The following is a 26,848-nucleotide window of genomic DNA, read 5'->3' as shown; positions in this document are numbered from 1 at the left end:
TTTAATACACATCTTTTTGTACTTTGTTTTTCAGGCTTTGTGGGCTCTGCTTTCTGTTGTGTTCCTTCACTGTCATCTCAAAGGAGACCACAGAAAATGATAAATTTTATAGTTTATATGAAGAGATTTCATAGTCATGGTTTGAAGAAGTCCAACAAGAAAATGAAACACTACACACCAAAGACAATACTAGACCAAAGGTCTGCTCTGCCTAGTGATGAGATGTGAAGTCATGAGCAGTGGCATTTTTTTATTTGTTTACATTAGATGTATAAAACAAGCTGTACCTTCAGTAGTCCTAGATACATGATGGTGGTGGAAAGTACAGAAGCATGAGCAAGCTGAGCTCCCTTATTTCATCCCAAATCCATCACTTTCTTTTCTCCCTCTCAGAGTAATGCACAATTGTACTAACTTACAAAATTTATCCTTGTCAACCATAAAAAAGTCTGCAGTATTCCTTAGAAGTTCAGCATAGTTTCCTACTTAGGGAAAATTATTATGAATGTTAAAATCATGGAAATAGTTCTACTATTTCAGATAACAAAATCCCTTCTTTTTTACCTCCAAAAAAAGGCAAGCAAACAAAAAAAACAATCAAAACAGACTAACTGAGACAATGGGCAAGAAAATCTCATCTTAACTCCCTTCTTCCCTAAATTTCACGGAATTGTTAAGAACTTCGATGTCTTGTAAAGGATTATGTTGGGCAGCCCTAGATAGAGACAGTTCTAATAATACCAGTTGTAATACATAATAATAATTAAATAACCATTTTCTTTCTACTATTTATATAGCATATCAGCTTCTCTAGGCTTTCCCTCCCCCCTCCTCCGTTTAATATGGTGAAGGATGATATCTCACCTGTAATCTATGTCACCAGATACAAATTAATTTTCTGTATATATTGGATGATATGTAAAGGAGTCAAATTAACATTATACCACATTATCAATGGTGAACATTTTCACTTATTAAATAAATGACAGATGCAGAATTGTGTATGAATACTTGAAAAATGACATCAAGAACTGTAAGGAACTGTTAAGAAGGATAATCCACTTTGTAGAAACATTTTTAGTTTAAAGATTAAGAAAAAAATATATAAAAAATAAAACATTCAAGGTTTGAATATAAAATATCTGTTGTCATTGAATAACATTCCTCTTGAGATAAAAGGGCCAATAACTGCTTAAATACTCATACCCAATTTCATGAAATAGCAAGAGAAAAGTAAAAGCAGATACCTCCCCTGTGTGAGCTTTCTGTTTCTTAATTACATTGTAGCTAAAGTACATAGACACCATCTGTTTCACTCAGACAACATAATATACTCAAAGAAAGCATATGAAAGCTTGAAACAAAGTGGCAAAGAATTATCTTTCTCTTTCCTCCACCTCCTCAAATGTATTTTTTTCCTGGTTAGTAAAATAATATGTCCATACAGAAACAGTGTAATTCAAGTTGTGTAGCTATTTATATATTATTTTTAAAAACTTAACTTATATAAAAAAATTTCTGTGATTGTAATAAGGAATATATACCCAAACTGTGCAATACCAAGTGTTTGAGAAGGATCACTGTGATTTTGTGAACCTGGACTGAAGAGTAAGAGAAATGCTGAGGCAGTAACACTTCATGGATCCTTTAAACTGTCATCATTAGATCTCAACAGATTGCAAAAGCATAGAGAATTAAATAAAATAACTCTCCTTTCAGATGAAACTCAAAAGCCTCTTTTCAGGTAAAGCACTGGAAGTACACCAGTAACTGTTTTATGGCTTTACTCTCTGTCTCATCCATTTTTCCTTGCAACTCCGTTCTTAGTCTACATCAATCGTCTCCTTTTCCACTCATCCTAAATGACTATATGAATAAGTTCAGAGCATAATGTTTTCCCCATTCCTTTTTTTGGCTTCAACATTAAATAAAAGAGCATGTCTGAGGCTGGAAAGCAGATATGTGAGACTTTCCCAAACAGGCTCTGGAAGGGGGTAAAATGGCAAAAGTATCTCGGAGCTAAGGAATTTAAAACTCTCTTCATGGCTTCAAAAAACAGCAGATAGAGCAGAGGCACTCTTTCACTACAAATTAAATATTTGTACTTTGTCGTCTCGTTCCCATATTTCATTCTTCCTTCAAATTATTGTGTGTGCACATGTGTATTTGTCATACACACAGAAAAAATCAGGGTAGGGGAAAACAAGGGCTAATACAACTACCAAACATAGGAAGCACAAGGTAGCTAATGGTATCATTAAGAATCTCTGTGTCAACTCATGTTAGAAACATTATTATCACTAGACAAAATGATGGTGTTAGATCAGATCTTGCCAATCTTGAAAAAATATCTATATAAATTTCACTGACCAGAAAAAAAAAGGTCAAATGGAACTCACTCATGATTTCTTCTGTTTCAGCACTAAAAACGTCTAAAGGGATTTAATAACAGTTAAGTAACTGTGGATTTGTCACCATGCTGCCTGTAATAAGATGAAATAGTGCTAGAAGGCAAAAGGGAGAAGGACACTGCTGTTCCTGTAGCGCTACATCCCATTTCATCCTATACAAGCGCAGCAGGAATGAAAACTCTGCACAGATGTCTCTGAAAGAAGAAACTCTTATTGATTAGGAAAGAATGGAGACTTTAACACGCCTACATCACCTCCTTTGTGAATAACACTAGTCATAATTATGAGCATTCTTGCACTGCACCAGCTGCCCTTGAAAGAAAGCCAAATGAGAAAATGACAACATTTTTTTTAAAGAAAAAATATATGGCTTTATAACAAATCTGTATGTCTGGGCCAATCCTTTCCCTAACAAAGTCAGAAATGTTGTCACTCATTTCTGTTGTTCCCAGAACTACAATTATCTGTGACTGAAGCACCTTATAAAAAAAAAAAAAAAAAAAATTAATCAACTTACTTGAAAACTGTATGGCGAATCCAGATTTGCTGATATAAAAATCTGTGTCAAACTGGATAGTTACTATGTTGAGTGTACTGTGAATGCCTTCAGGAACAAGGGATCCGCTAATTTCTTTGAGTAACATCTCATTCTCAGGTGGACCATCCCAAACTCGTAGAATGTCATGGGATGCCTCAGTATCAAAAGCAAGAAACTGGAGGCTGTAAGAATACCATGATTCTATTGTCAGCTTTCATATTACTCAACAACATATCTTTAGCAACAAAACTAAACCAAAAAAAAGCAAATAAACTTTGATTTCCAAGGCTCATTTTCCATAACGTTTTACACATTTACCTTTGGATGCATAAAAACCCAATACAGAAACGTATTTGAAAGAAAAATTCTTTTGTAACTAATACATTTTTAATGTCTACCATGAAATAAATATATTGCTTTAGCAATTCAAACAAACTATAAGTATCCACACAATCTTTTCAGACAAAGGTTTTGTTTTTCTTAAGACAATGTTATGCATCACATTCCTATCAAAACAAATGAAATACAAGTATAAACTCACACAATTAGCAATATAGTGTGAATAAAAAGAACTAGTGAAATGCAGGGTCTTTTTAAAAAATGTAGACTCTTCCACTAAACAGTTCTGCTAACTCCAGCACTTTTTACTTTGTACATACGTAACTTGTAACTTTGGCATTGAAATAACATTTGTATTAGATATTTTTAAATGGATTTCCAGTTAGCAGTTTAGTTTGTATATATGTTTGCATACACACATATATTGTTTTAAAATTCGTCAGCATTTCACAAAATTGTAACTAATTTTAAAGCCTGATCTTCATCAGACAATGTTTATTGAAAAATAGACAGTTTCAACACAAACTTACGTATTCAAAGAAAATGCCAAAAATATTGATCTTGAACTGCAACTTAAATTTTAAATCCTAAATCCCTTTTTTCCTCCACTGTACAGCTAAGTTTTGGTTATTATATAATCAAAAAGATTTGTTATAATTGTAAGATTTGTTTCCAGTACCTGACAATATTTCCTGAGTCTACTTCAATCACCCACATGCAACGCAGATTGTTGTCATAGGGAAAAGGATAGCCAGGAGATAAGATTCTTCCTGATGATTCTCCTTTAAAACGGCCTCCACATTCAGCTAATAAAAAACAACATTACATAATGTGTTTCTTTTAATTTATTACAGACGGTCTTACAGTTAATCATCTGAGCAATCAGTTTATACATCTACTCTCTTGCTGAATAAGTAACACAACTAAACTGACTATACCCTAAGATTGTAACACAACATAGAAGGACTTGAAGTACCTTGGGAAAGGAACCTGTAAATGTGGGTCTTTTTGTATATTTTTATATTTGCTTTTGGCACTTATGTTTTTCTAATAAATTTGAACACACCATAATAATATGAAAACATAGCATTATACAATGAAAGGAACATGTATTGTAACTTAAAAAAAAACCAAAACCAAACCAAACCAAGAACACCTTGTCACCCTAAAGCAGTAGAATTCAATTAAGAAAACGAAATAAATTAGTAAGTAAAAAATAAAATTTTTTTTTTTAAAGAGAAGAAACATAGTAAATAAAAGCAGACTATTCAGAGAGAAAATCAGCCTTTCAGGCTAGAAAATCAAAGTTGTAAAACTTCTTACTCAAAACTTGTCCTTACAGTGAAGCTATAGTATTTCTTAGAGGATAACAGATAGCAAGTAGCTCCCTCTTAGATGGCCTCAGCCAGTCATTAGCCAAACTAAGCATTTCATAATCTTAATATCTAATCTTTGAGAAAACCTGTTTTTTTTTAAAAAATGTAAATCCCTGAGCCTTAAAATCCTTCCTATTTCGCTTTCCTTCCTTTTAAAGTCCCTCTAGTGCTTTCTCTTTTGTGAAGTGCAAAGCCAAAATAATGCTTTGATTAGACATCTTAGTATGGTTAAAATAAGTTTTATTTTGATTTAACATCACCTTAAATATTTAGTTGAGAGTTTTAGTACCTTATGATTTGTGAGTTCCTTAATAAAATATAATTGAAATGCTACTCTTGATGGATTTGCTGATATAATAAAAGCGAATTTGCAGAGACCGGTGGCCTTTAATACATTTTTTAAGCACTTTCCCAATCTATTAATTCCTAAATATTCTTTTAAAAAAATCTTTTGTAATTATTCAACTCAGAGGATAGTATAGTCTATTATTTTTCCCAGAGTAAGTAAATAAATAGAGTACACTATAAAGAAAAATTACTCAGTGACAAACTGAATGAAATTTAAAATTAATTACATTTCATCCAGGACCACTGAAAATCTATAGTTTATAATTTCTAATTTTCACAGAGGCTAACCAGTTTGGTATTTTATTATGATTTTTGAAGGTTCCCTCTCTCTCCTCAGTGTGTTATTTCTGCTTCTCCAGCAAGGTTCTAGCTTCCCAGCTTTGCTGCTTGCTGAATCAGCTGTGCAAGTGGTGACTTCTCAGAAAGCAGTATCCTCTCTCATTACAGTCAGGAGTAACAGAGCAAGACCCTTTTTATCTTATATCTCCAGATTTCTTACTATGAAGACAAACCTAATTAAGAATCTTAATTTTGCCTCCAAGTATCAATGCTAAAGATTCTTCTAAGGTTGTCAAGGTGAAGGAAATATATATTATATTACATTTCTTCTTGCAAATTCCATGGGTAATATGTTGTATTGTAACATTTACTACCTGTTTAAGATTTATGATTACTACAACTGCTTGGAAACAGTTTTGCTACTGTTTTGTGAATGTTACATTCTTCCATAAAATGATACTAAAACCATAATGGTAGCATTTTTAAGCCAATTTCTGATAGTACTGGCAAATCAAAGTGTCTGTTGAGTTATGTTACTCATAAATATCCAGAAAATAATTTTATTTGTACATGCCAACCTAAAATATGTAATGCAAAGCATCACTTTTTTCTCAGATTCTCGGGGTTTGCCTGAACGATCTGTAGACCCTAAAGGATCTTGTTGTGGGCTAAGTTCTTGTAAGCACAAAACTTGAGTGCATACAGCTGCCTGACTCATAAACAAGTACCCTTGAAATAAAGGGCATCAGTGTTGTAAAAATACTCTTTTTTTTCCAATATCCTTTCATAGCAAAAAAGCTTAGTTTCACTCTCACTCTAACTAAAAGTGAATGTTGAAAGAAGAATTCCTATAAATCAGAAATGTTCAAATAGTTTTACTGCTGATTCATCTTCACCTCCTACTATTTAATCCATTACTGAATTTAAAGTCTCAAAAACTGACTGTTTTGACCACAGATGAGTAAAAGATGTTCACACTCAGGCTTTTGTTTGGACATATTAAAGAGATATCTAAAAGAGGTCTCAGTCCTGCACAAAAAACGTTGTGATGTCATTTTGTTGTTTTCTTTGAGGAACACTTCTAATGTGAGAATGCTTTTTCTTACTGATTTTGTGCATTTCTTAACTGCCTTTCTGCTTCCCAGTTATCTTCCAGTCAACTTCCTCATGTTGTATCATTACTAAGACACCATTAATCTTTTACCATATATTTTTAAGCCCAAGAAGACATCAACTGATATCTCAGACATTTTATAGGATTCATATTGGATCCCTTCGAGAGTATTTTAAAGCATCTGCAGTGATCCTTAATTAACATGAAAAAACAGAAGGTATGTGGAATTCAAGATCATTATTTATAATTGACATTCAAAAACTTTTTGATTCCTTAAGCTACAGAAAACTCATTTGTTTTAATTAAAATTATTTTAAAATCTATTTAGCCAAACCTATGCGACTCTCAGGTTGGGATGGATACAACTGCTGATAAAGACAACAGGTTTACAGCTGTTTAATTCTTCTCTGGATGCAAGTAACATGTTTTACTACTTGGCTATGGAGAAATACCTAATTGATATAAACAAAATCAATATAAATAATTTCTAAGTCCATTTAAATGACACCATTTATGTACTTTTGTTTGCTTAAGGAAAAACAATACATACAAATACATGGTATTCTGAACTGGATGGATAAGTAACCTCCCTGTGAATAGCAGATGAATAGATATGTTTTGAATAAGATTAATTTAAAACTCAGGAAGTTTAAACCACAGATTGATTCACATTCTAAATAGATTCATCTACACAGAACATTTTTTAATAATTATAATGTAGTTTTCACAAAGAGTCTGGTGGCAATGCAAAACCTAGGTGCTTAATTTGTGTAATTTTTTTGGAAGATACTGATTTCACTTGGATGGTTTACCAGTACTGAATCAAAAAAGAATATAAAACCTTGAGTATATGCAGCACATCACCACTTTTAACAGAGGTCCAGATTCAGCTCTGGATTTCAGTGTGTTGACATTTTTTGTTAGTTTATATCAGCTCTGAATCTGGCTCGCTTCCTAATCCAAAGGTGGCCAACCTGTACCTTTTGAGCTGTATGCATCTATTTTGGAGGGGGGCTGATGAATAATTGAATCCAGGGACCTTCATCCAAACAGCCTCTGTGATGTAGGGGACACACAACAACAGTGTTTGTCTCTCATCTGTGAACTATTCTAGTGATCCCCACCAGCAGACCTTCTAGAGTTGAACGAGATGAGGTTCTGAATATTTACTTAGAATATGAGAAAGTTGAATCTCCCACAGTTAGTGTAAATACTGCACAGTACATAATCTAGACAATCAATTAAAAAATGAAAGAATAGCTTTAGACATATTTACCTTGGTCTATTTTAAAACTAAGCAAGAACTCACTTATAGACATATCTGAGTGTTACTACGGTGACACATCCTATGATTTTTAATGCTTATAATGGAACTGAAAATGTAATTTGTTGTTCAAACTTTTAACTTCAAATTTCTGGCACCTTCACATTTTATCTGATCTTTTTGTTTCAACTTCTGTTGTATGTTCTTTGCACACCTCCTATTTGCTACCTGCACATTTCAATGCCATGCTTTCCCCCTAATTCTTCGGTTTCATATATCCTATGTTATGTAGAAATTAGTTAAGGCTTATCACCAACTTGGGATTTAAGCATGTATTCCCTAGTTATTAATCTAAGAGAGCTGTTCATTTTATATTTTTTGCATATTTTTCCTAAATGGGCTTCATGTCTTGATAAAGATGATATTTAGATACAATTACTAAAAAAAAAGCTAGTTTTACAACCCCTCATAAAACATATATGGTCCTGTCTTTCTGATTAAGCTGTCTTTTTATGTTGACTATTTGCTGACTGTAACTAGATTTTCACATATTAGGAATTTCAGTATGCATGAATGTTTAGTAATTACTATCTTTTTTAGACCTAAAAAAGGCAACACCACTCACATAGACTTAGATGAGAACTATACAGAGATTTGTAAATGTATGTGTAAATAGATCTGTATACATACAGATCAGATTTCACATAGATCTAACAATCCTTGCAATTTTTTCTTTCTTATATTCAGATAATCATTTAAGTAAGTAAAAAAATAAAAATAAAAGAGTCTAATACCAATACATGATGGCAGAGGATAGTCCCATGCCCTTCTTTCCCCAGTCATACACTTTAGAAGGCTGCTTCCATGGAGTGTGTAACCTGGATTGCACCCATAAATTATAGTGCTTCCAGCAAAATGGCCTTGGTCACTGATTTTATATCCAAACTGTGGTACACCAGGGTCCTCACAATGTGAAAGCTCAAAACCTGTGGTAGGAATAAAGCATCGTAGTTACAAAATCAAACAGGTAAATACCTTGATGAAATTAAGATTTCTGTTTTCCAATGGAAATCAAACGTTTTCAGACTTCATGCAACAACATATTTGTTTCTTCTCTGTTTTTAAAGTCTAAGTAGGATAACTGTCTATACAGCTCACTCAGCATGCAAACCAAACTGTGTCATAACATCATTTTTCCTAAGAGTCCAATAAAGACTGAGAGAGAAATTCATTATCATTAACAATCAGTTTTAAAATGATATGATAAATTATAAAATGGCAGTTAAAGTGACTGTCCATTTACATGGACAACAATCTAGTTTGTGAATAGGCATTTAAAGGCTTATAAACAAAATTGCACAGCAGATTTGTTCGTTGTTATTGTACACAGTAACACCAATGGCACAATAGCACCTATGGCATCAAAGAAATATTATATTCATTAATCCCTACTCTAATTCTACATTCAGTAGTTTGTAAATTTAAAAACTACATGCAGGAAGCAATTATGATGATGATACAGAGAATTCAAGACAAACAATTTGGTCATTTTGGAGAATTAAGGTATGTGGAGCAAGAAGGAAACAAAATGATTTCTGCATTGTACAGAAACAGGAAAGCATTTGGGGAAACATAAGCTGTAATTTGGGAGAAAGATTTTCTGTTCCAAATAAGGTTTTCTGTTATTAACTGAGAAGCAGCTCAAAACCTCACTTTGTTCAAAACCAAATGTATTTTATCAATATCATGCAGCTCAAACTGTTTGTAGGTAAAAAAGTCACTTTGCGTCAGATTGATATTCCTATATGTAGGTGACATGGGAGAAAATGAAGGGTTTTCATGTCTGCATTGTTCAGTAGTCACTTACACAGTATTTGTCCATCTGGTCAGCAGTTAGTAGCCTTTCATAATCTCTCCTCAAGTACTGAATCATTACTATTGATTGATTGAAAAAATGTTCATTATTTTATTTTACAGACAAAATGCTTAAGGTTGGATAAGTCTGTTTGCTCACATAAGGAAAAAAAATAGGTCAAATGCAGTATCTTCCCAGTTCTTCCTTCAGCTCATTTAATGTCTCATTGAAAATGGCTCACCTCCTGAAGAGCTTCCACAACCTCTGAGCTGAACTTTTCTCATTGCTAGCTAAGCTATTGTATCCCAGTACAGAATGCACTGCAGAAGCTCTAAAAGAAGCTAATGTAAGTCCCAGATGAAGAACATATTTTGATATTGCCAGTCTGGATACTTATTGACCAGTTGGAATTTCCTGTCTTCTAAGAAAATTGTTGATCATACTGTGTGAAAAGAAGCTAAAATGTGCCTTGAATCCTGAGATGTCCTCATCTTTGACAGCCTGCTTATAGACATAGAATCAAAGTAGTCTTTTTAACTGAACATTTCCCTCTTGAGGGTGAACATATAACTCCATTGCCTCAACGTAGGTACTAGCAGTATTTTTGCTGCCCTAAGTGTATATCAGCTATTTACACAGTGCTAGTAATTCTGGCAACAGGACCAAAGGGAAAACTGTATCCTTCTGGAGAAGCACCTGGTAGCTAGGGGCATAGTGAAGGGAATCTAGAATGGCAATAGTTGGCTATTTTAGACAACTGAAAGAGCACGAATGCTCATAATGTGTCCCTGAAGACACAGAATGTTTCATTACAGCTTATGGGGATTTTGTTTACTACTTAAAAGCATCAGGGTAAGCTCATGATACTTTTGGAAGGTTTCATTGTCTACATCTATGCAAAACAAATATTAGCTGTTTTTCCCAAAATGGGAAACGGCCAATGGGTGATGATCAGTGGCATGAAGTCTAGATGGAGGCCAGTAACTAGCTGTGTACCCTAAGGGTCAATACGGGGTCCAGTCTTGTTTAACATCTTCATTAATGATCTGGATGATGGGGCAGAGTTTACCCTCACCAAGTTTGCTGGTAACACCAAACAGGGAGGAGTGGCTGGTACGCCAGAGGGTCCTGCTACCCTCCAGAGTGACCTCAACAGGCTGGAGAAATGGGCTAACATGAACCTCAGGAAGTTCAACAAGGAGAAGTGCAAAGTCTTGTACCTTGGGAGGAACAACCCCATCACCAGAATATGCTGGGAACCACCCAGCTGAAAAGCAGCTTTGCAGAAAAGTACTTGGGGGTCATGGTGGACACCAAGCTGAATATGAGCCAGCAATGTGCCCCAAAAAGGCTAATGGTATCCTGGGCTGCATTAGGAGGCATATTGCCAGCAGGTCAACAGTGGTGATACTCCCCCTCTACCCTAAGCACTACTGGAGTACTCCACTTCTGGAGTATGGCGTCCAGTTCTGGGCTCTCCAGTACAAGACAGATGTGGAGTTAATGAAGAGAGTCCAGTGAAGGGCCACTAAGATGATCAAGGGATGGGAGTATCTCTCCTATAGGTAAAGGCTGAGAGAGCTGGGACTGTTCAGTCTGAAGAAGAGAAGGCTCAGGAGGGATCTTATCCATGCATATAAATCTGAAGGGAGAGTGTAAAGGAAATGGAGTATACTGAGTCTGGCTAGGATGGAATTAATTAACTTCACAGCAGCACATACGGTGCTGTGTTTTAGATTGATTAAATCAGTGATGAAAACACACCAATATTTCTGCTATTGTTGAGCAGTACTTGCACAGCATCAAGTCCTTTTCAATTTCTCACTCTGCCCCCACAGCAAGTTGGCTGGAGGTGGACAAGAGGCTGGAAGGGGACACAGCTGGGACAGATGACCCCAACTGACCAAAGAGATATTCCATGCCATATAATGTCATGCTGAACAATAAAACTGTGGGATAGTCTTTCCAAAGGGGCCATTGCTCAAAGACTGGCTGGGCATTGGTCTGCTTGTGGGAGGTGATGGGTGACTGCCTTTTCATCACTTGGTTTTTCTTTTTCTCTTACCTCCCTATTTAATTTTGACCCATGACTTTTTCTCTTCCAATTCTACAAATATCTACAAAAGAAGATTTGGCACTGTTCAGGCGAATAACTATTCAGGCTAGGAAAGAGTATTCTATGAGAATGTCTGTCTCAAAAGACAGGAAATGTTAATGATAAGGTTCAAGTACTGGCCTTGGACATACCTATATAAACAAGAAAAATGAAATACTTTGACACATAGTAACGTAGCACTGAAAGACCTATCTTTAATCATAGGGTACAGTCCTATACTATCACAGTCTGTTATGTGGTATAATTATGCAAATTTCACCTGAAAAATAATACATACTCTTGTAGTATCTTGAAATATGTTCCTTTCATCCTGCTAGACTTACATGATTTTTATTGCAATCAGTTTTAAAATCATGATGGAGAGTTTTTGAAACATAAGAAGCTTTTTTGAACAGGTGAAAATGAATGATTTAAGCACAGGGAGAAAAAAGGGTGCTGGCAGCTGCATTGCAGAATTACCATATAATGTCGTTCTGCTTGCTGAAAATTCAGTTTTACATAATAATTCGGTGATGATTAAATAATTATACACTAAAGAACTCATATACACTATGTGTTAATAGATGTGTGCAACAATCACATACATTTTCAGAAGTTGTCACTTGATAAAATAGATGTGTCTATTTCCTGTATACTCTCTAAGCCAGAGATCTCAAAAGATTTTTCCTCTTCTAATCTTTATAGTTTAATTTTGTCAGACTACATAGCTAAGAAGTTTTTGTTAGGAATCGTTCTTTATCATTTTGGTTCCAAATTGGATTATTCTAAACAATAATACAAACTCAGAAATTGCTAGTCTAATGTGAAGTTAGTATCAGACATGAGTCTTAAGATGAAGAAAGCTTTTTACTTACAAATTATCTTTATGAAACAATGGATTTTGGTTACACATTTAAAACTACTCATGCTTAGATATTTTTATGTGCTAATACAACTAACTGAAAATTATCCCATTTTTTCTTATCGTTTCCACGATTGAAAAAAAATTCAAAATAACCCTCTAGAAAAAAAGACAATGGTTCAGGTATCAAACTACACGAAGTACTGTCAAAGCGAGGTTTCAGTATGCTACATGTTTTGGTTTTTTTGAGGTGCAATTATGAAACTGTATTATTTTGATGAGTGATGAGTGATTTGCTGTTGATCTTATTATTTGCCTTTTGACTGCATTTTCATCTTATGAGTAAAGAATTTTCCTTCCTTTAAAATCTTAAATCTATTTCTACTGTTTTCTCAAATACTTACTGGTATAGACAAGCTGAAAACCTTCATCAGTGCCTTCCATGTCTGAGTTAAATTCCAACCACAAATGATTTGAAGTACTACTTAATGTCAGGCCTCTTAATGATGCTCCAGTATACGCACCCAGCAGGTGAGCAGTGTTGTCTTTGCCATCATAGATCTGTAAAACGAATGTGAGTTATACAGTTATGAAGAAAAAAAATGAGATTTACAAAATAATTCTGTACATCTCCATTAAGAGGGAGGACAGCTCTGCCAAGGAAAATCTATTACCAGTCAAACCGAAGTACTATTTGGATATGCTGTTTGTCTCTATTGAGTTAAATTGACTTAATTGTGGTGATTTTTCAAATGCATAATTTAAAATATGCCACATATCACTATCACTCATCGCTTTTTCTTGGTAGTGCGGGTATATACATATGTAATAGCATTAAAATAGGTTTATTAATTTTATTTAAAACATCTTTAAAACAATACTGAGATGAGTAATCAAGCCAGAAGAAAAACAACAGAAAATTAGTTTTGAAATGGACTTAGTTTTGTTTTGGTAACTGAAAAAAAAGTCCATTCCGGGAGAATTACTGCTATCCTACAGAGATATTTACATCACGATAGACTTAAAGAAAACCCAGCCTGAATTTGATGCTCTTTTTCCTAATCTTTCCAAGCTACTTATAACTAATAACATCCAAGGATTCAGGATTCAGGATTTATTTTATTTTTAAATACTAATAATTAACCAAAGGAAGCTATAAATAAGTTATACTAACTATTCTTAATGTCTCACCAGAACTTCCCATAAGCCATTTCATGATACAAATTTCCTTCATGTTAGAATTTCCCTACACATACTTTATTGCCAAGTTTATTAACTCTCCCACGATATTAAACCTTTCATATTGACACACTGACATCTCTCCAGAGTTGACATGAATTCTACTTTATGGGCTGACTAGTGTTCCACTGTATAATACTTCTAAACCTGTATCATTTCTATGAAGGAATAAAATTTAAAAGTACTCTAACACTTCTGAAACTCTATGATTCTTTGAGTAAAAGAACTGCATTTGGATGAGGGAGGGATGTAATTCATTTGAACATGAAATTGAATTTTTTTTTTTCTTTTTTTTGTTGTTGACTTTCAAATATTCAAAGTAACATATACACCTCTTCTTGAGATAGTGGGGTCTCCCTTAGGACGATAAATGGATGTACATTTTGTAGTATAATTCTCAATTTAAGTCATGTTGTCTTTTTTTGTGCTTCATTCAAGTTAATGGGCACTATATAGAAATTTCTAGGTGTAATTTAAATGATACAGTTGAAGTTGCAAAGAAAGTGGTAACAGCCTACATTCTCTTGTGAGATTTGTAGAATCAGCATTTTGTTTCTAACCTTCCTAAAACAGGTGGGAGTTTTGCTAAAGATTTTGAATGAGCTAGTAATTCAGCTTCAGAATTTGTTCTAGAAGACGAGATTATATGTGAATTAAGGTAGCACCATTCTCTTAATTTTAATATAGGAATATTCTTTCGTATAGGCTTTGCCAGCACAGATGTATTTATGTCACTTGGGTGCTAAATGTATGACCAAGAATAATCATTATGAAAATATTATTTGTTTGGATGCATTTTCCTTAACGTCATCCTGTAGCATTAATGCAAAGATAATTGATTCATGACTGTATAATGCCTGAATATGCCAGTGATAAGCTATTCAGAAAACAGAGGTCCATTTTTATCAGTTATTTAAAGGCCTGATCTGTTAAGTGATTAATTCATAAAGAGGAGCAAAGGCACAGAAAATAGTGTTAATGTTCTTCATATCACAATGATATTTTGAAATGTTATAGGGAAGGATGCTAATAATATACACTATTTGCATAAATATGATTTGAACTCATAGATGTAATGTTTAATTTGGGGAGGAGGGGTTATGTTTGCATTTACAGTTAGAGAATAAATAAAACGTCCTAAGCTTTCGAGGGGCTCCATTATCAACAAATTAAAATTTGGAAATAATTTGAAAAAATGGAAATAATGGCCTTTTTTCTGCTAACTTATTTAACTCCATAAAATTTCAGCAAGGGAATAGCATAAAATTAGTGTTAAATTTGTGCATTTTAATCAAACTATTTTTGAGATTTGCCATTGCAATATAAAAGGTATATGGATATGAAGATCTGTGCCTTTACAAAGAGAAGAAATAACATAAAATCAGCAGCTCAGAGCTGAGGCTGTCAACACCCTGTCAAACGTATCATTTATATCACATGCAAATCGAAGCACTAATATAAAGACAGAAAAGGGCCCATACGTTTGCGTGGTTTTTTTGTCCCCTGCATTTATTGCCTATTTCTCACTCATGTTTTCAGGATGATACTTCTAAAAGGATTATGATAGCAAGTGTGGAAATTCTTAAGAAACAAATCAGCAAAAAGCCCCAAACACTACCTCCCTTTGAAGTCTTTGCACAAAAACCCTCAAAAACTGAATCGTGCACACATTTCAAAGCTGGTCCACAGGTGAGACAGCAAACAAATACAGTAAAACTGATTCCTCCATATTTTGCAGGAGCACAAAGAGTGCTGAGCCAAGCACAGGGGAAGGGGACTCTTAATGACAGTTCTATTTGGTTTACTGACACAGAGTTACACGCCTGTTGCTGCACTGAGTGTTTTAGTAGAAGGACAAAGAAAAATTGCTTCATTAGAGTATCAAAAATAATTCTTAAAGCCATTTTTTTCAACATATGTGCAATCTCATCTGGCACATCAGCTCTAACTCTACATACTGCCAAACACATAACCTACTACAAAAGGAAAATATCCCAACAAACAACTGATGTTCTCTTTCTGTCTCAGTCCTTTTCATACTTGGTGTTCCTTTCTCTTTTGTTTTAGGTTCACTTATGGAATCTGCCTGCAGATTTTTTTGGGGTGGGGGCTTGTTTTTTTTAACATTAACATAAGAATACTCCTTAATTAGTACCATGCATAGGTGCATTTTTATTTATATTGAAATCTACTGAAAATAAAGAAAATGATCATATTATCTTTGCTCAAGATATCTTTCCCACAGTAGATTAGAAAAGTATATTAAAAGATCTTTGACATACACGAATACTTCGTACATTCAACTGATTTCAACACAAATAAAGCATTCACCACTCTCCTGATTTTGCAGGGATAAAATTTACAGAATCAGTTTTCTGTTACATTTTGTTTCAGTTTGTGGCCAGCTGTGGTATGGTGATCAAGGCCATTAGCAGTTAAATCCAGGGCAGCTGACCCAGGCTGGCCCACAGGTGTATTCTGTAACATTAACAGCTGTTCACTCTAAATGGGAAAGCTTGCTGGGGATAGGTAGAGCTATTTGCTCCCCTCTCCTTCCCCCAATTTTTCCTCAGTGGTTGTGATCCCTGGAGGAACTTACCACCACTCTATGGGCTGAGTATAACATTGTGTCTTTTGTATTAGTACTGATGTTGATTTTCTTATTTTATTAAATCTGTTTAAATTTCAACCCATGAGTCTCCCTTCTTTTCCCAGTTCTCTTTCTTGGCTGGGGAGGGGTCTTAGGTGGTAGAACAACTGGTTATTGTTTAGCCCTGGGTACAGGCTAAACAGAGACAACCACTAACAATGGGCTTTTCAGGTATGTAGAAGAATGGCAACTCTGTTCCTTTCTATGCAAATCTTAAGGGTTTGCTTAAAGCTATCAGAGATAATAGAGTTTACAAGCAAAATTGGTAGATAGAGATAAAAGGGAGGGGAAAAAAGCAGGTAGAAATGTTCTCATACTTGGAAACCATGTATTCTTTTTCCCTACTTCTCACATAGGCTGTTTACTCTAAAAATTTTGAATTCTGGAAACGTGGCACACAGACTGAGTTAGCAATACAATTACAAAGAAAACAATTGTTATACTATTTCTGAGATTAATATTAAATAGATTGGTATATACTGACTATATAGATCTTAAATATTTTATATGCCTGCATGAAACTTTAATGAATATTAACACAAGATGGGGCACTATCAAAAGCAGGTTACAGCTCTACACACAAAAAGGTAGGGAGTTATTTATTTCTTATTGTTTCCAATAAAAAAACAACCTGCCAAACAAAAAAACCCACCTACAACATTAATGTAAGTAGTCAGAGCAATTACATAAAAAATAGAATTTTATACTAAATGAAGCAACGAAAAAAATATATATTCTGAAACCTCTGTTCTGTACCAGTTCAGAATTGATAAATAGGAACTCCTTCTTCTCTGCCTGGGGAGTAACAATAAGGGTGATGATTTGTTTGTGTTAAATATGCTGTTTCCCTCTAATGCTGTATTCCCAGTACGGCTGTTTTATTGTTTCAATCACAGTGGTTGTCAGGTATACATTTGATCCATAGTCAGTTAATTCATGTGGTAAGTAGTAGACCCCATGACTTGATTAAACAACATATCAGAAGTTTAGTAGAATATTCAGTCTATTCAGACTTTGAATAGCTCTAGTAATCTAAAATATTCATTTGTGTTTGGGGAAAGGAAACCCTGTCTGGAAGCTGTTCTTCTAAGTATCTCTGTTTCCAAATAATGAATTCCTTACCCTTGCTAGTTCATAGTTAAATGGGAACTGTGTGTTCACTATACATCATCCAGCTGTTTGCTGTAAGACTGGATGAGAATTTTTTTTTAACTTAACTTCCTTCCATTGTCATTTTTTTCATTCCAGAAGACTTCATTATTGTTTATTTACCTCAGAGATTTCTTAGAATTTGGTCAAGGCGTTAATGTTTATATACATTTACAAAGTAGTAACATATATTAGATAGGTTCATAGTGTTTGTTGAGTGTTATTGATTCACTTAAAACTAAAGTTAAAGTATAACCTTAATGTCCTATTCCTGTAGCCAAAAATGTATTCTCCACAGCCAGCAAATTAGGCAGTATTTTCCCTTTTTTCATTTTAGTTAACCAGGTCTACAAAAATGACAGGAAGTTCCTGCAAACTTATCTTCAGAGATGTTTTACTGGGATTAACATAAATTAGTCTAAGAGAATACAGGAAAAAATGTGGATAACCAAGACTGCTTTCCTGATCTTGAAGGTATTAATGATAAATACTAGGCATATTCCCATCACTCACACACCAAATCTTCCACTGATTCTTTTTCAGCTCCTGAAGATGAGAAGTAGTCAATAATAATAGGGATCAACAGTCAACTTCAGAACTGGTTCAGTGAGAAAAGCTTTGGAAAGTGTGACTGCTGCTTTGTATTTCCTGAAACAAGACTCCTTTCTTAAATGAACACATGAAAAAAAAGCGTCTGATGGGATTAAGACAGTTTGTAAGAGCTTCATCTGAGAGATGAGGGAAGAGGAGACATGATGGGTTCCACAGATATCATTCCTTCCCACAACATTAAAGGTTGAGTGCCTCTGTCTTGCTACAATGTCAGGCTGAAAAAAAGTGATAATCATAATAAAGAATACTTCTTGTAGTTTTTTAATAGATTGTGAGGAACTTAAGCTCATTGTTATAATTCAAGGCTGCTGACTTGAAAAACAAACACTCTAAATGCTAGATATTACTTTCGTCTAATAGACAAACCTGCAAAACACAGCAAATATTTCTGCCACTGATATTTACAGCTGAGTGGTGGCCTCCCTCCATTTATAATTAATTTGGCATTACTCTTAAGTTCACATTAATTGAGTAGCAATATTAAAGTAGAGTTTTATTTTATAAACATCTGAGTTAACATTTTCTAGTTAAACATCTGTGGTGCACATGGTTGGAATGGCACTTGAGAAATTAAGTGCATAGATCTTTTCAAAATTGTATACGCATTAAATTATTACGGAAGAAAAAAATAAAAAAGTTTTAATTGCATTATATTCATATTCATTTATATTTATATAAAAGTTTATATTTATATAACTGTAGCTCCCTCCCTACTTTGCTGTGATACATTACACTAAGATAATAGAGTTGAATGGTTTCAACCTAAAAAGTCTTAGAGGAAAATGCAGCAGTATACTTTTATTGGATAGGCATAAAAAATATGGACAGAAATATTAGGGTAGTGATTTGGGTGGATAAGGATTCAAGTTCAAATGTAAGACTTAACTTCAAATCTTATGTTAATGTTGGTTACTTTAAAGATCTTACCGTAACTTCACTAATTTTTCTGCTTCATTAAGAAATTCCAAAACTGTTAAAATTACATACTTGCATACATCATCTGGATGTTTTAATGGCAACTTGAATAACTGGGGGGGTTTTGGGTTTTTTTTGCCATACTATTTATATGTTAATAAATATTAACCATCATTCAAATTAAATCTTTCTGTATTAATTAATGTAAAAATTAAAATGTATCTACCTGGTTCTGAAGTAAGCAGTGAGGACAAAATAAAATAAACATACATGTGCATGCCAGTTATGTAGTAGTCTTTCATTCATTTTGTTTTGTTTGTTTTGCTTTAAGAAGAACATAATACTTATTTTTATTTAAAACCATTTTATTTTTTTTTCTTCTTGCTGCCTGATTTCATCTTAAAATATTTGTTTATGTCTGCTTATGCCTTGGGTATAATTAACCCCTTTTCGGAAGTGCCTATGTCTGACAACTAAAGACAGAAATCCTAACCTAATGCTCAGATGGCTGAAGTTAGATGAGATAAAACCCAGCCAAATTGTAGTTGTTTCTTAGAAATATATCCTTCCATAATCCTTCTCATTTTAATAACTACATGGCAGAATAACTTTTTTCTTAGTCAAACGTGATTATCGTAGTACCTCTTGTTCCTTTTGTTTCTGAGAGGCATATTTAGTTAAATTTAGTATTCTGAAAAATTAGACAGTTATTTAATCCCTTTTATGGATATCTCATTGCATTTAGATGGTATGTGCTAAGAGACACGCTGATCATCATCATCTTTAAATATGTAGTTTGCTAAGCAATATATGCATCTGCAAGTGTATATTTTGGGGAATCGAATAATAAAATCTATGAACAAATCAAGTAAATGCTACTGAATTTATAGGGTGAAGTCGCTCTATAAAACTCTGGAAGGTACTAGTATCTTGTTTTTGTCTTTGTTGTTTCTTTATCTTTTTGCAGGAGATGTTACGTACTGCACAAGATTAGAGTCATTTAAAGCGTGAAACTCATGTAGAAAATGTAGTATGTAGACAGTGTATTAAATTAAGCCTCTGAGTGTAATGTTTATTATGTTTAGATCACAGCTCACAATATGTAGATACTGAGGAAGAAAACTGTATTTACAAAAGATGGAATTGATAAATATTTAATACTAAGAATAGAATACAAATACACTAAGATGACATTTGGTTTACAATTTCAATCTCTTCATTAATTATATGTGGTCAGAAATAAGTAAGTTTTAAGAAACAGATTATGGAAACACCTCAGGTTGCCTAATTTTTAACTTTTTAGAAATGGAACCGGTTTCGATTCATATTTTCTAAGAGATGCTTAGTATAAACTTACCTGATACTGTACTATCACAGACAGATAAACTTCAAGGATATGAGGAACTACAAGTGTAGATATAACAAATAAGTTACATGATTACATACCTTAAGAACATCTCCTTGGGCTAAGTGAAATGTTCTGGCAGAAATATTGATTCCTTTCCCTGCTTGCACCTGAATGCTATAAATACATTCATGGTTGTTTTCATAGTTAAGAGGATAATTGGGGGACAACAAGATTCCTTCATTATTTGTTGCAGAGGCTCCACATTCAGCTGCAATCAAAAGAAAATGTTAAGGTATGTTTTAATATTTATTTATTCTATTTTTAGTAATGGTGATAATGGGAATGTTAATGCAAGCTAGTTCAACTTTATTAACATTTATTGATATCTTAAATCTATTTCTAAAAGTATGTTCATGACAATGATTGAAGGCTACAAGAATATTTCTAAATTGCAATACTTTTATTAAAGTATGTCAAATAATATGGAGAGTTATAACCATATTAATGGCACATTCCAGAATTGTAATGTTTTAAAGGATCTTTCTTGAATTTTGTTTTGGAGGATATATACTTGTTTTTACATCTCCAACACAAAAATTCATAAAGACTTATGAATTAAATGAAAGTAGAAGTACTCCAGAAGTTTATATCTGTATATATTTATATTTACATGCACATGTATAAATATACATATATGAAGATACATACATTTTCACACAGATTAATGAAAAAAAGAGAATTTTTCTCTAATATTAATTTACTAAAATAAACAACATAGTCAATGGTATAAACAATAGTAGAAAAAGAGTTATGCTATATCTACCAGCTAAACAATAGAAAAAATAATTTCATTATTAAACAAGTAAAACAATAATAATCTTGTGGGAAGGGGCAGGGAGGAAAGAAAGGAATCAAATGAGTTTAAGATTTGGAGCTTAAAATAAAAATAAGGAAGTGTTTCCAATGCTGTTATTATTCCAGAAAAGAAACCTTATAATTGAGGACTTTGGTAACATAATCACAACCCACCCACCCACCCCACCCCCCCCGCCCCGAAAACATAAAAACTTCTGACACATTAGTCATTAATAACTAACTAACTTTCATATAGTATCATACTTTGGACTACTTACATAACTTTAATTAAGACATTTTTAGCATTGAGGTACTAAATATTTTAAATTAACACTGATAAGCTTTTACATTTCTTTCCTTTTTATTTAGTCTTGTTATATGGTCATTGTAGTGCAAGGAAAAGAGCATTTCTTAACAGATTTAGATTAATTTTAAATTTAACTGTAACACTAAATTTTGTGGGTTTATGTTTGTTTTCAGGACATTCTTGCCATTTATTTTACTCAGTCTCATAAGAATGCACCCCAGTTATTTTAACCTGGGCAATTCATTTGTTTGTAATTTCACGGAATAAGAAATTTTATTGTGCAAAACTATGTGGTACTTTTAATAGTTGAAAAGTTGTTTAAAGAATCTATGGTATCCATTTTAAGTGCTATTATTGTTTATTAGCATTATTATAATTCCCTCACCTGACTCATTTGAGTGAAATCCATTATATTGAAATATAAGTTTTGTATATGAAATTTGTACGTTAAATGACAAAAAGCCATTGATTAACTATTCTTTCTGTATGCAGATAAAACAAACATTGTGCAGAAAGCCAAATCAGCCACAGATCAAAGTAGAAGAAATGCTTGATGAATATGTTTAATTCAATAGCGATACAGAACAAGTACCCAAATAATTCAGGTGTCATCACTTTGTCTTAGAACAGTTGGATACACATAATCTAGGCAGAAGTGGAAAACCTTCCAGTCCACATGATCATGTCTTTCCTTTCATTTCATTCTCAAATAAATGGGTATTTGCTACTCTGAAGATGCATAGGTCAGTTTGAATTACAACACATAGGAGTAAGATGTTTGTGATTTCAAGCTTGTGGGATATCGGGATATCCTTTCCCATTTCAGAGAGACAGAAAAGTCAAAAGGCAGAAGGTAATTACGGTATTAGGCTGATTCAACAACTCAAAACTGTAATTCAAAACAATTTTTTGAAATCTGAACGCAGCAATGAGCCAACTGTTAGGACATTTTTAACTAATATTTGAGAATCATGCTATTTTTTCTGTTAAAAATAAGGAAATTTTTCATGTCATAATATTTATCAGTCTGATTGTACTTTCTTAATTTAGAGGGAGAATGTTGTGTCCCAAAATGTGGATGCCCCATCATTGGAAGTGTTCAAGGTCAGGTTGGATGGGGCTTTGAGCAACCTGATCTAGTGAAAGATGTCCCTGCCCATGTCAGAGCAGGTGGACTAGATGATCTTCAAAGGTCCCTTCCAACCCAAACTGTTCTGTAATTCTATGTACAATCTCAACCCTCACGTCACCAGACAAGAAAGCAAGTTGTGTGTCTTGAAAACCACAGTATAAGAGAATTTCTCCCATAGCATTCAGATATATCATTACAGTTCAACGGAAGCACACACTGCAGCCTACAACAGTAGCTTCTTTTGTACACTTCTCAGAGGGATTCTCACAAAATCAATAGTTAGTTCCTGGCTTCTCTACATGCCTTCTGCCAGTGCAACTTGTGACTTAAAAAAAAAAAACAAAACCCAAACCACAAACACATACAAAAAACCCAGCAGTATAATTCTGAATAAGTGCTGAATCAAAGAGAAAATATATTCAATTAATATTGTAAGACTTTCCAAACTATACCATAGATAGTTCTATCTGCCAATCTCCCATTCTATCTGTAAACATGAACAGACAGCTATGTTGCTTAAAATTACATGGAACTTCAGGTAACCTATCATTGCTTTCTTTTCTTTGATGTTAATACTATAGCATAAATTTTAAAAGACCATAATACTTCTATGTGCAGTTAAGTGCTGAGTAAAATGTGTCAGGGAAAAAAATGTTAACTGAGTTCTTAAGTTTAAAATAAACACAAATATTAAACATATGTAATTGTTTAAAGTGTTTGGAAAAAAATTTTAACACGCATTACAGTCAGTGAGAGCAAAAAGAGACTGAAGAGGCAAACTGCGATAAAATTAAGGGAAAATGTGTAAAGAGGAAAATATAGAAGAGAGAAAAGAAGGGACAAAATACATCTTTTATTTCAAAGGTAAAGGAAAAATCACAGAGGAGCAGAAAGTCTGTGACCATCCTTTAAAAACATACTTAGAGCTGTTATCAGAAACTACAAATATTTCTGCACTACCTTAATGTTTCATTTTAGTAACATTCCCTATTCAACAGAGATGAAATTCAGGTTGTTTTAATGACAGTTTTTTTTAAACAAACCACTTATTTCAGCTGAAACTTAGAAGCTACTCTACACGTTTTGCTTGTTGGGGAAAAAATAGGGAAAATATCTAGCTATGTTTCCACAAAGACTTTAATTCAGCCTTATATAAAGTACAAGGATGTAACACTAAGATTGAAGTAAATCAGTGTTTCTGGACTTTAGCAGAAATATAGAATCATTTCAGTATTAGAAAGGAAAATAAACAAAAACTCAGAAGTAAAATACTGATATAATGAGCTATTTATAAGAAAGTACTGTTATTTTGGTTATGAATGTGTGTTCATTGCACATTTCCATAATAAAACAGATGAGTTTAAACTACTGTTAATTAGTGTATTTAAATTCTGTAATCATGTAAAAGGCCATTGTTATTGTAACCAAGGAATTAAAAGTATCTCTTTGAGTAATTTAACCATTTGAAAACAATTCTTCACTGAATGACTTTTTTTAAAAAAATACACTTTATTAGGAGAATTTTGCAAGGTTTCGCACAATTCAACTGATGAAATACTCACCATAAATAATTATCAAACAAAAAAATGTGACTTGGTGCTACAGATTGAAATTCAGTCATTGTTTTCTTCAATACAATCCATTGGAATCAAAAGATAGGAGCTACAAATAGCAGTTCTCTATTTTGAAAAGATGGTGTCTCTTGCTTAGGAGACAAAGTACACTGTAACAGCTTGACTGGGCACGTAAGTGAGAGCATTCTAAAAAGGATTTTTATCTTTAACCAACAGTGGTAGTACACTGCAAATCAACGGTTACTTCGGAAAGTATATCTAAATTCAGTGCTCAATAAACCATTTCTTATAAAATTGTTAATCTTCAGCAGTTCTACCTCTTCAGCTGATGGCAGACATAAGCAAGAAAATAGACTTTTGTTAAAACAAGACACCACCAGAGAGGAAAACAAGATAATCATGAAAGGATTAAGTTCTGACTGAAGAATTCTTTCCCTGAATAACCTGAGTTACGAGGTCAGCAAAAATTTTCTGTGTGGTTTTGGTATCCTGACAGAGTTAAATACAGGGAACTATATGCTGATGAAGAAAATGAAAGGAACATTGTCTTCTTCAGTCAGTAAGAACAGTGTTTTTTACTTTTATTTTTATGTTGTTCCAAAGAGCAGATTTCCTTTCTTAGAGCCAAAAATGAATAACTGCAATTTCTTATTATGTATCTGCAGTACATGCATCTACATCAGAGTTGATCTGAGCATCAAAAGATTCATGTGGCTGGCTTCATATTAAACTTACTTTCAATATACTTTGCAGAAACATTTTTGGCTGTTATCTGAATGCATTGTTTATATTATAATGAGAGATACTCTTGTCAGATTTGGGAAGGTCCGTTATTTAAGACCTACACATAATTTTACAGCAAGTTGATGTTTCTACTAAAATGACCACATATGAAAGAAATCCTTATTAGAAATAATTATTTACATTATTACTATTATTTTTAATAATTAATACCTCCAGCTGACAAGACTGGGGAGGGGTCCCATATACTTTAACCAATATGCTCCTGCACTGCAATTGACCAAAGGAGGATGGAGAAATTGCATGACAAATGAGCTTCTGCATTAACATTAACAAGGTAAAATATAGTAACAAATGTAAATATAAAATTTGTATGTAAAATTTATATGTAAAATAAATTAACAAATGAGGTTCAACAAGGCTAAGTGTTGGGTCCTGCACTTAAACCACAACAACCCCATGCAATGTTACAGGCTTGGAGAAGAGTGGCTGGAAAGCTGCCTGGCAGAAAAAGACCTGGGAGTGCGGATGGACAGTTGGCTGAATATGAGCCAGCAGTGTGCCCAGGTGGTCAAGAAGGCCAACAGCATCCTGGCCAGTATCAGAAATAATGTGGCCAGCAGGACTAGGGAAGTGATCGTCCCTACGTACTCGACACTGGTGAGGCCGCACCTCAACTACTGTGTTCAGTTTTGGGCCCCTCACTGCAAGAAAGACATTGAGGTGCTGGAGCGAGTCCAGAGAAGGGCAACAAAGCTTGTGAAGGGTCTAGAGAACAAGTCTTATGAGGAGCAGCTGAGGGAGCTGGGGTTGTTTAGCCTGGAGAAAAGGAGGCTCAGGGGAGACCTTATTGCTGTCTACAAGTACCTGAAATGAGGTTTTAGAGAGGAGGGTGCTAGTCTCTTCTCCCAGGTAACAAGTGATAGGACAAGAGGAAAGAGCCTCAAGTTGTGCCAGGGGAGGTTTAGATTGGCTGTCAGGAAAAAATTTCTTCACCAAAAGGGTTATCAAACATTGGAATAGACTGCCCAAGGAAGTGGTTGGGTCACCATGCCTGGAAGTATTTAAAAGACAAGTGGATGTGGTGCTTAGGGTCATGGTTTAGTGGTGGACTTGGCAGTGCTGGGTTAACGGTTGGACTCGATGACCTTAAAGGTCCTTTCCAACCGAAACGATTCTATGGTTCTGTTATTCTATACATATTCTGTATTAGGAGAAATTAAAAAAAAACAATGTGCACAATTCGCTTTTAAAGTAACTATAACATTCTCACAAAAAGGCAAATAAGCAAAACAACCCCAAAGCACAAAAACCCAAAAGCAAAAAAAACACAAAATAACTCAAAAACTGTTGGAACTTAGTGAAAATTTCCACACAGTGAACAGGAACAGTTAAAACATTATGGAAAATATGAAAATAGATATGAAGTGTTAAGAAAGTGCTTATCACATTATAATGTCATTATACTAACAGATGGTGAACCCTCAATGGCTGTATTTTGCTTTGTTTAGGATATCCTATCCCTGAAGAAAATAACAGAAATACAACCTATTCGGAAATGACAGGAGAAATATTTAAAGGAATAAATTTAATTCTGACAAACAAAAGAAAGATTAGGATTAATTTTTTCTGAGAGGAATCAATGACACATTTACAAGTGAATATCACAGTCCCAAAAATGAGAATTTATGCTGCCAAAACATTCCACATATTAAAAGAAAACTCAGTTCAAACTAGCAAAAGGTCACCTTTTCAAACCCAAAACATTAAAAACAACCTTTGCCTTAAATTTTGTGTATGCACAGAAATGGATAAAGCTATGCAACAAGACTCTAATGGCAATAT

At 33.8% G+C, this 26,848-nt stretch overlaps 1 protein-coding gene across 3 annotated transcripts in view; it reads right to left on the bottom strand.

Moving 5' to 3' along the window:
- The window catches only part of CSMD3 (CUB and Sushi multiple domains 3), a 790,297-nt gene that overhangs the window by 265,825 nt on the left and 497,624 nt on the right, over positions 1-26,848 (bottom strand). For all 3 annotated transcript variants that reach the window (XM_068397267.1, XM_068397268.1, XM_068397269.1), the window contains 5 exons: positions 20,493-20,662; positions 12,886-13,042; positions 8,464-8,655; positions 3,968-4,094; positions 2,929-3,131 (listed from right to left, as the gene is read on the bottom strand). In XM_068397267.1, the coding sequence (XP_068253368.1) occupies positions 2,929-3,131; positions 3,968-4,094; positions 8,464-8,655; positions 12,886-13,042; positions 20,493-20,662 (849 nt within the window). The remainder of the gene's footprint in view (positions 1-2,928; positions 3,132-3,967; positions 4,095-8,463; positions 8,656-12,885; positions 13,043-20,492; positions 20,663-26,848) is intronic.

The sequence above is a fragment of the Nyctibius grandis genome, chromosome 3, assembly GCF_013368605.1.
Source record: "Nyctibius grandis isolate bNycGra1 chromosome 3, bNycGra1.pri, whole genome shotgun sequence".
Classification (NCBI taxonomy): domain Eukaryota; kingdom Metazoa; phylum Chordata; class Aves; order Nyctibiiformes; family Nyctibiidae; genus Nyctibius; species Nyctibius grandis.
Note: the sequence above shows the minus strand (reverse complement) of the source record. Positions and strands in the feature narration are given on the sequence as shown.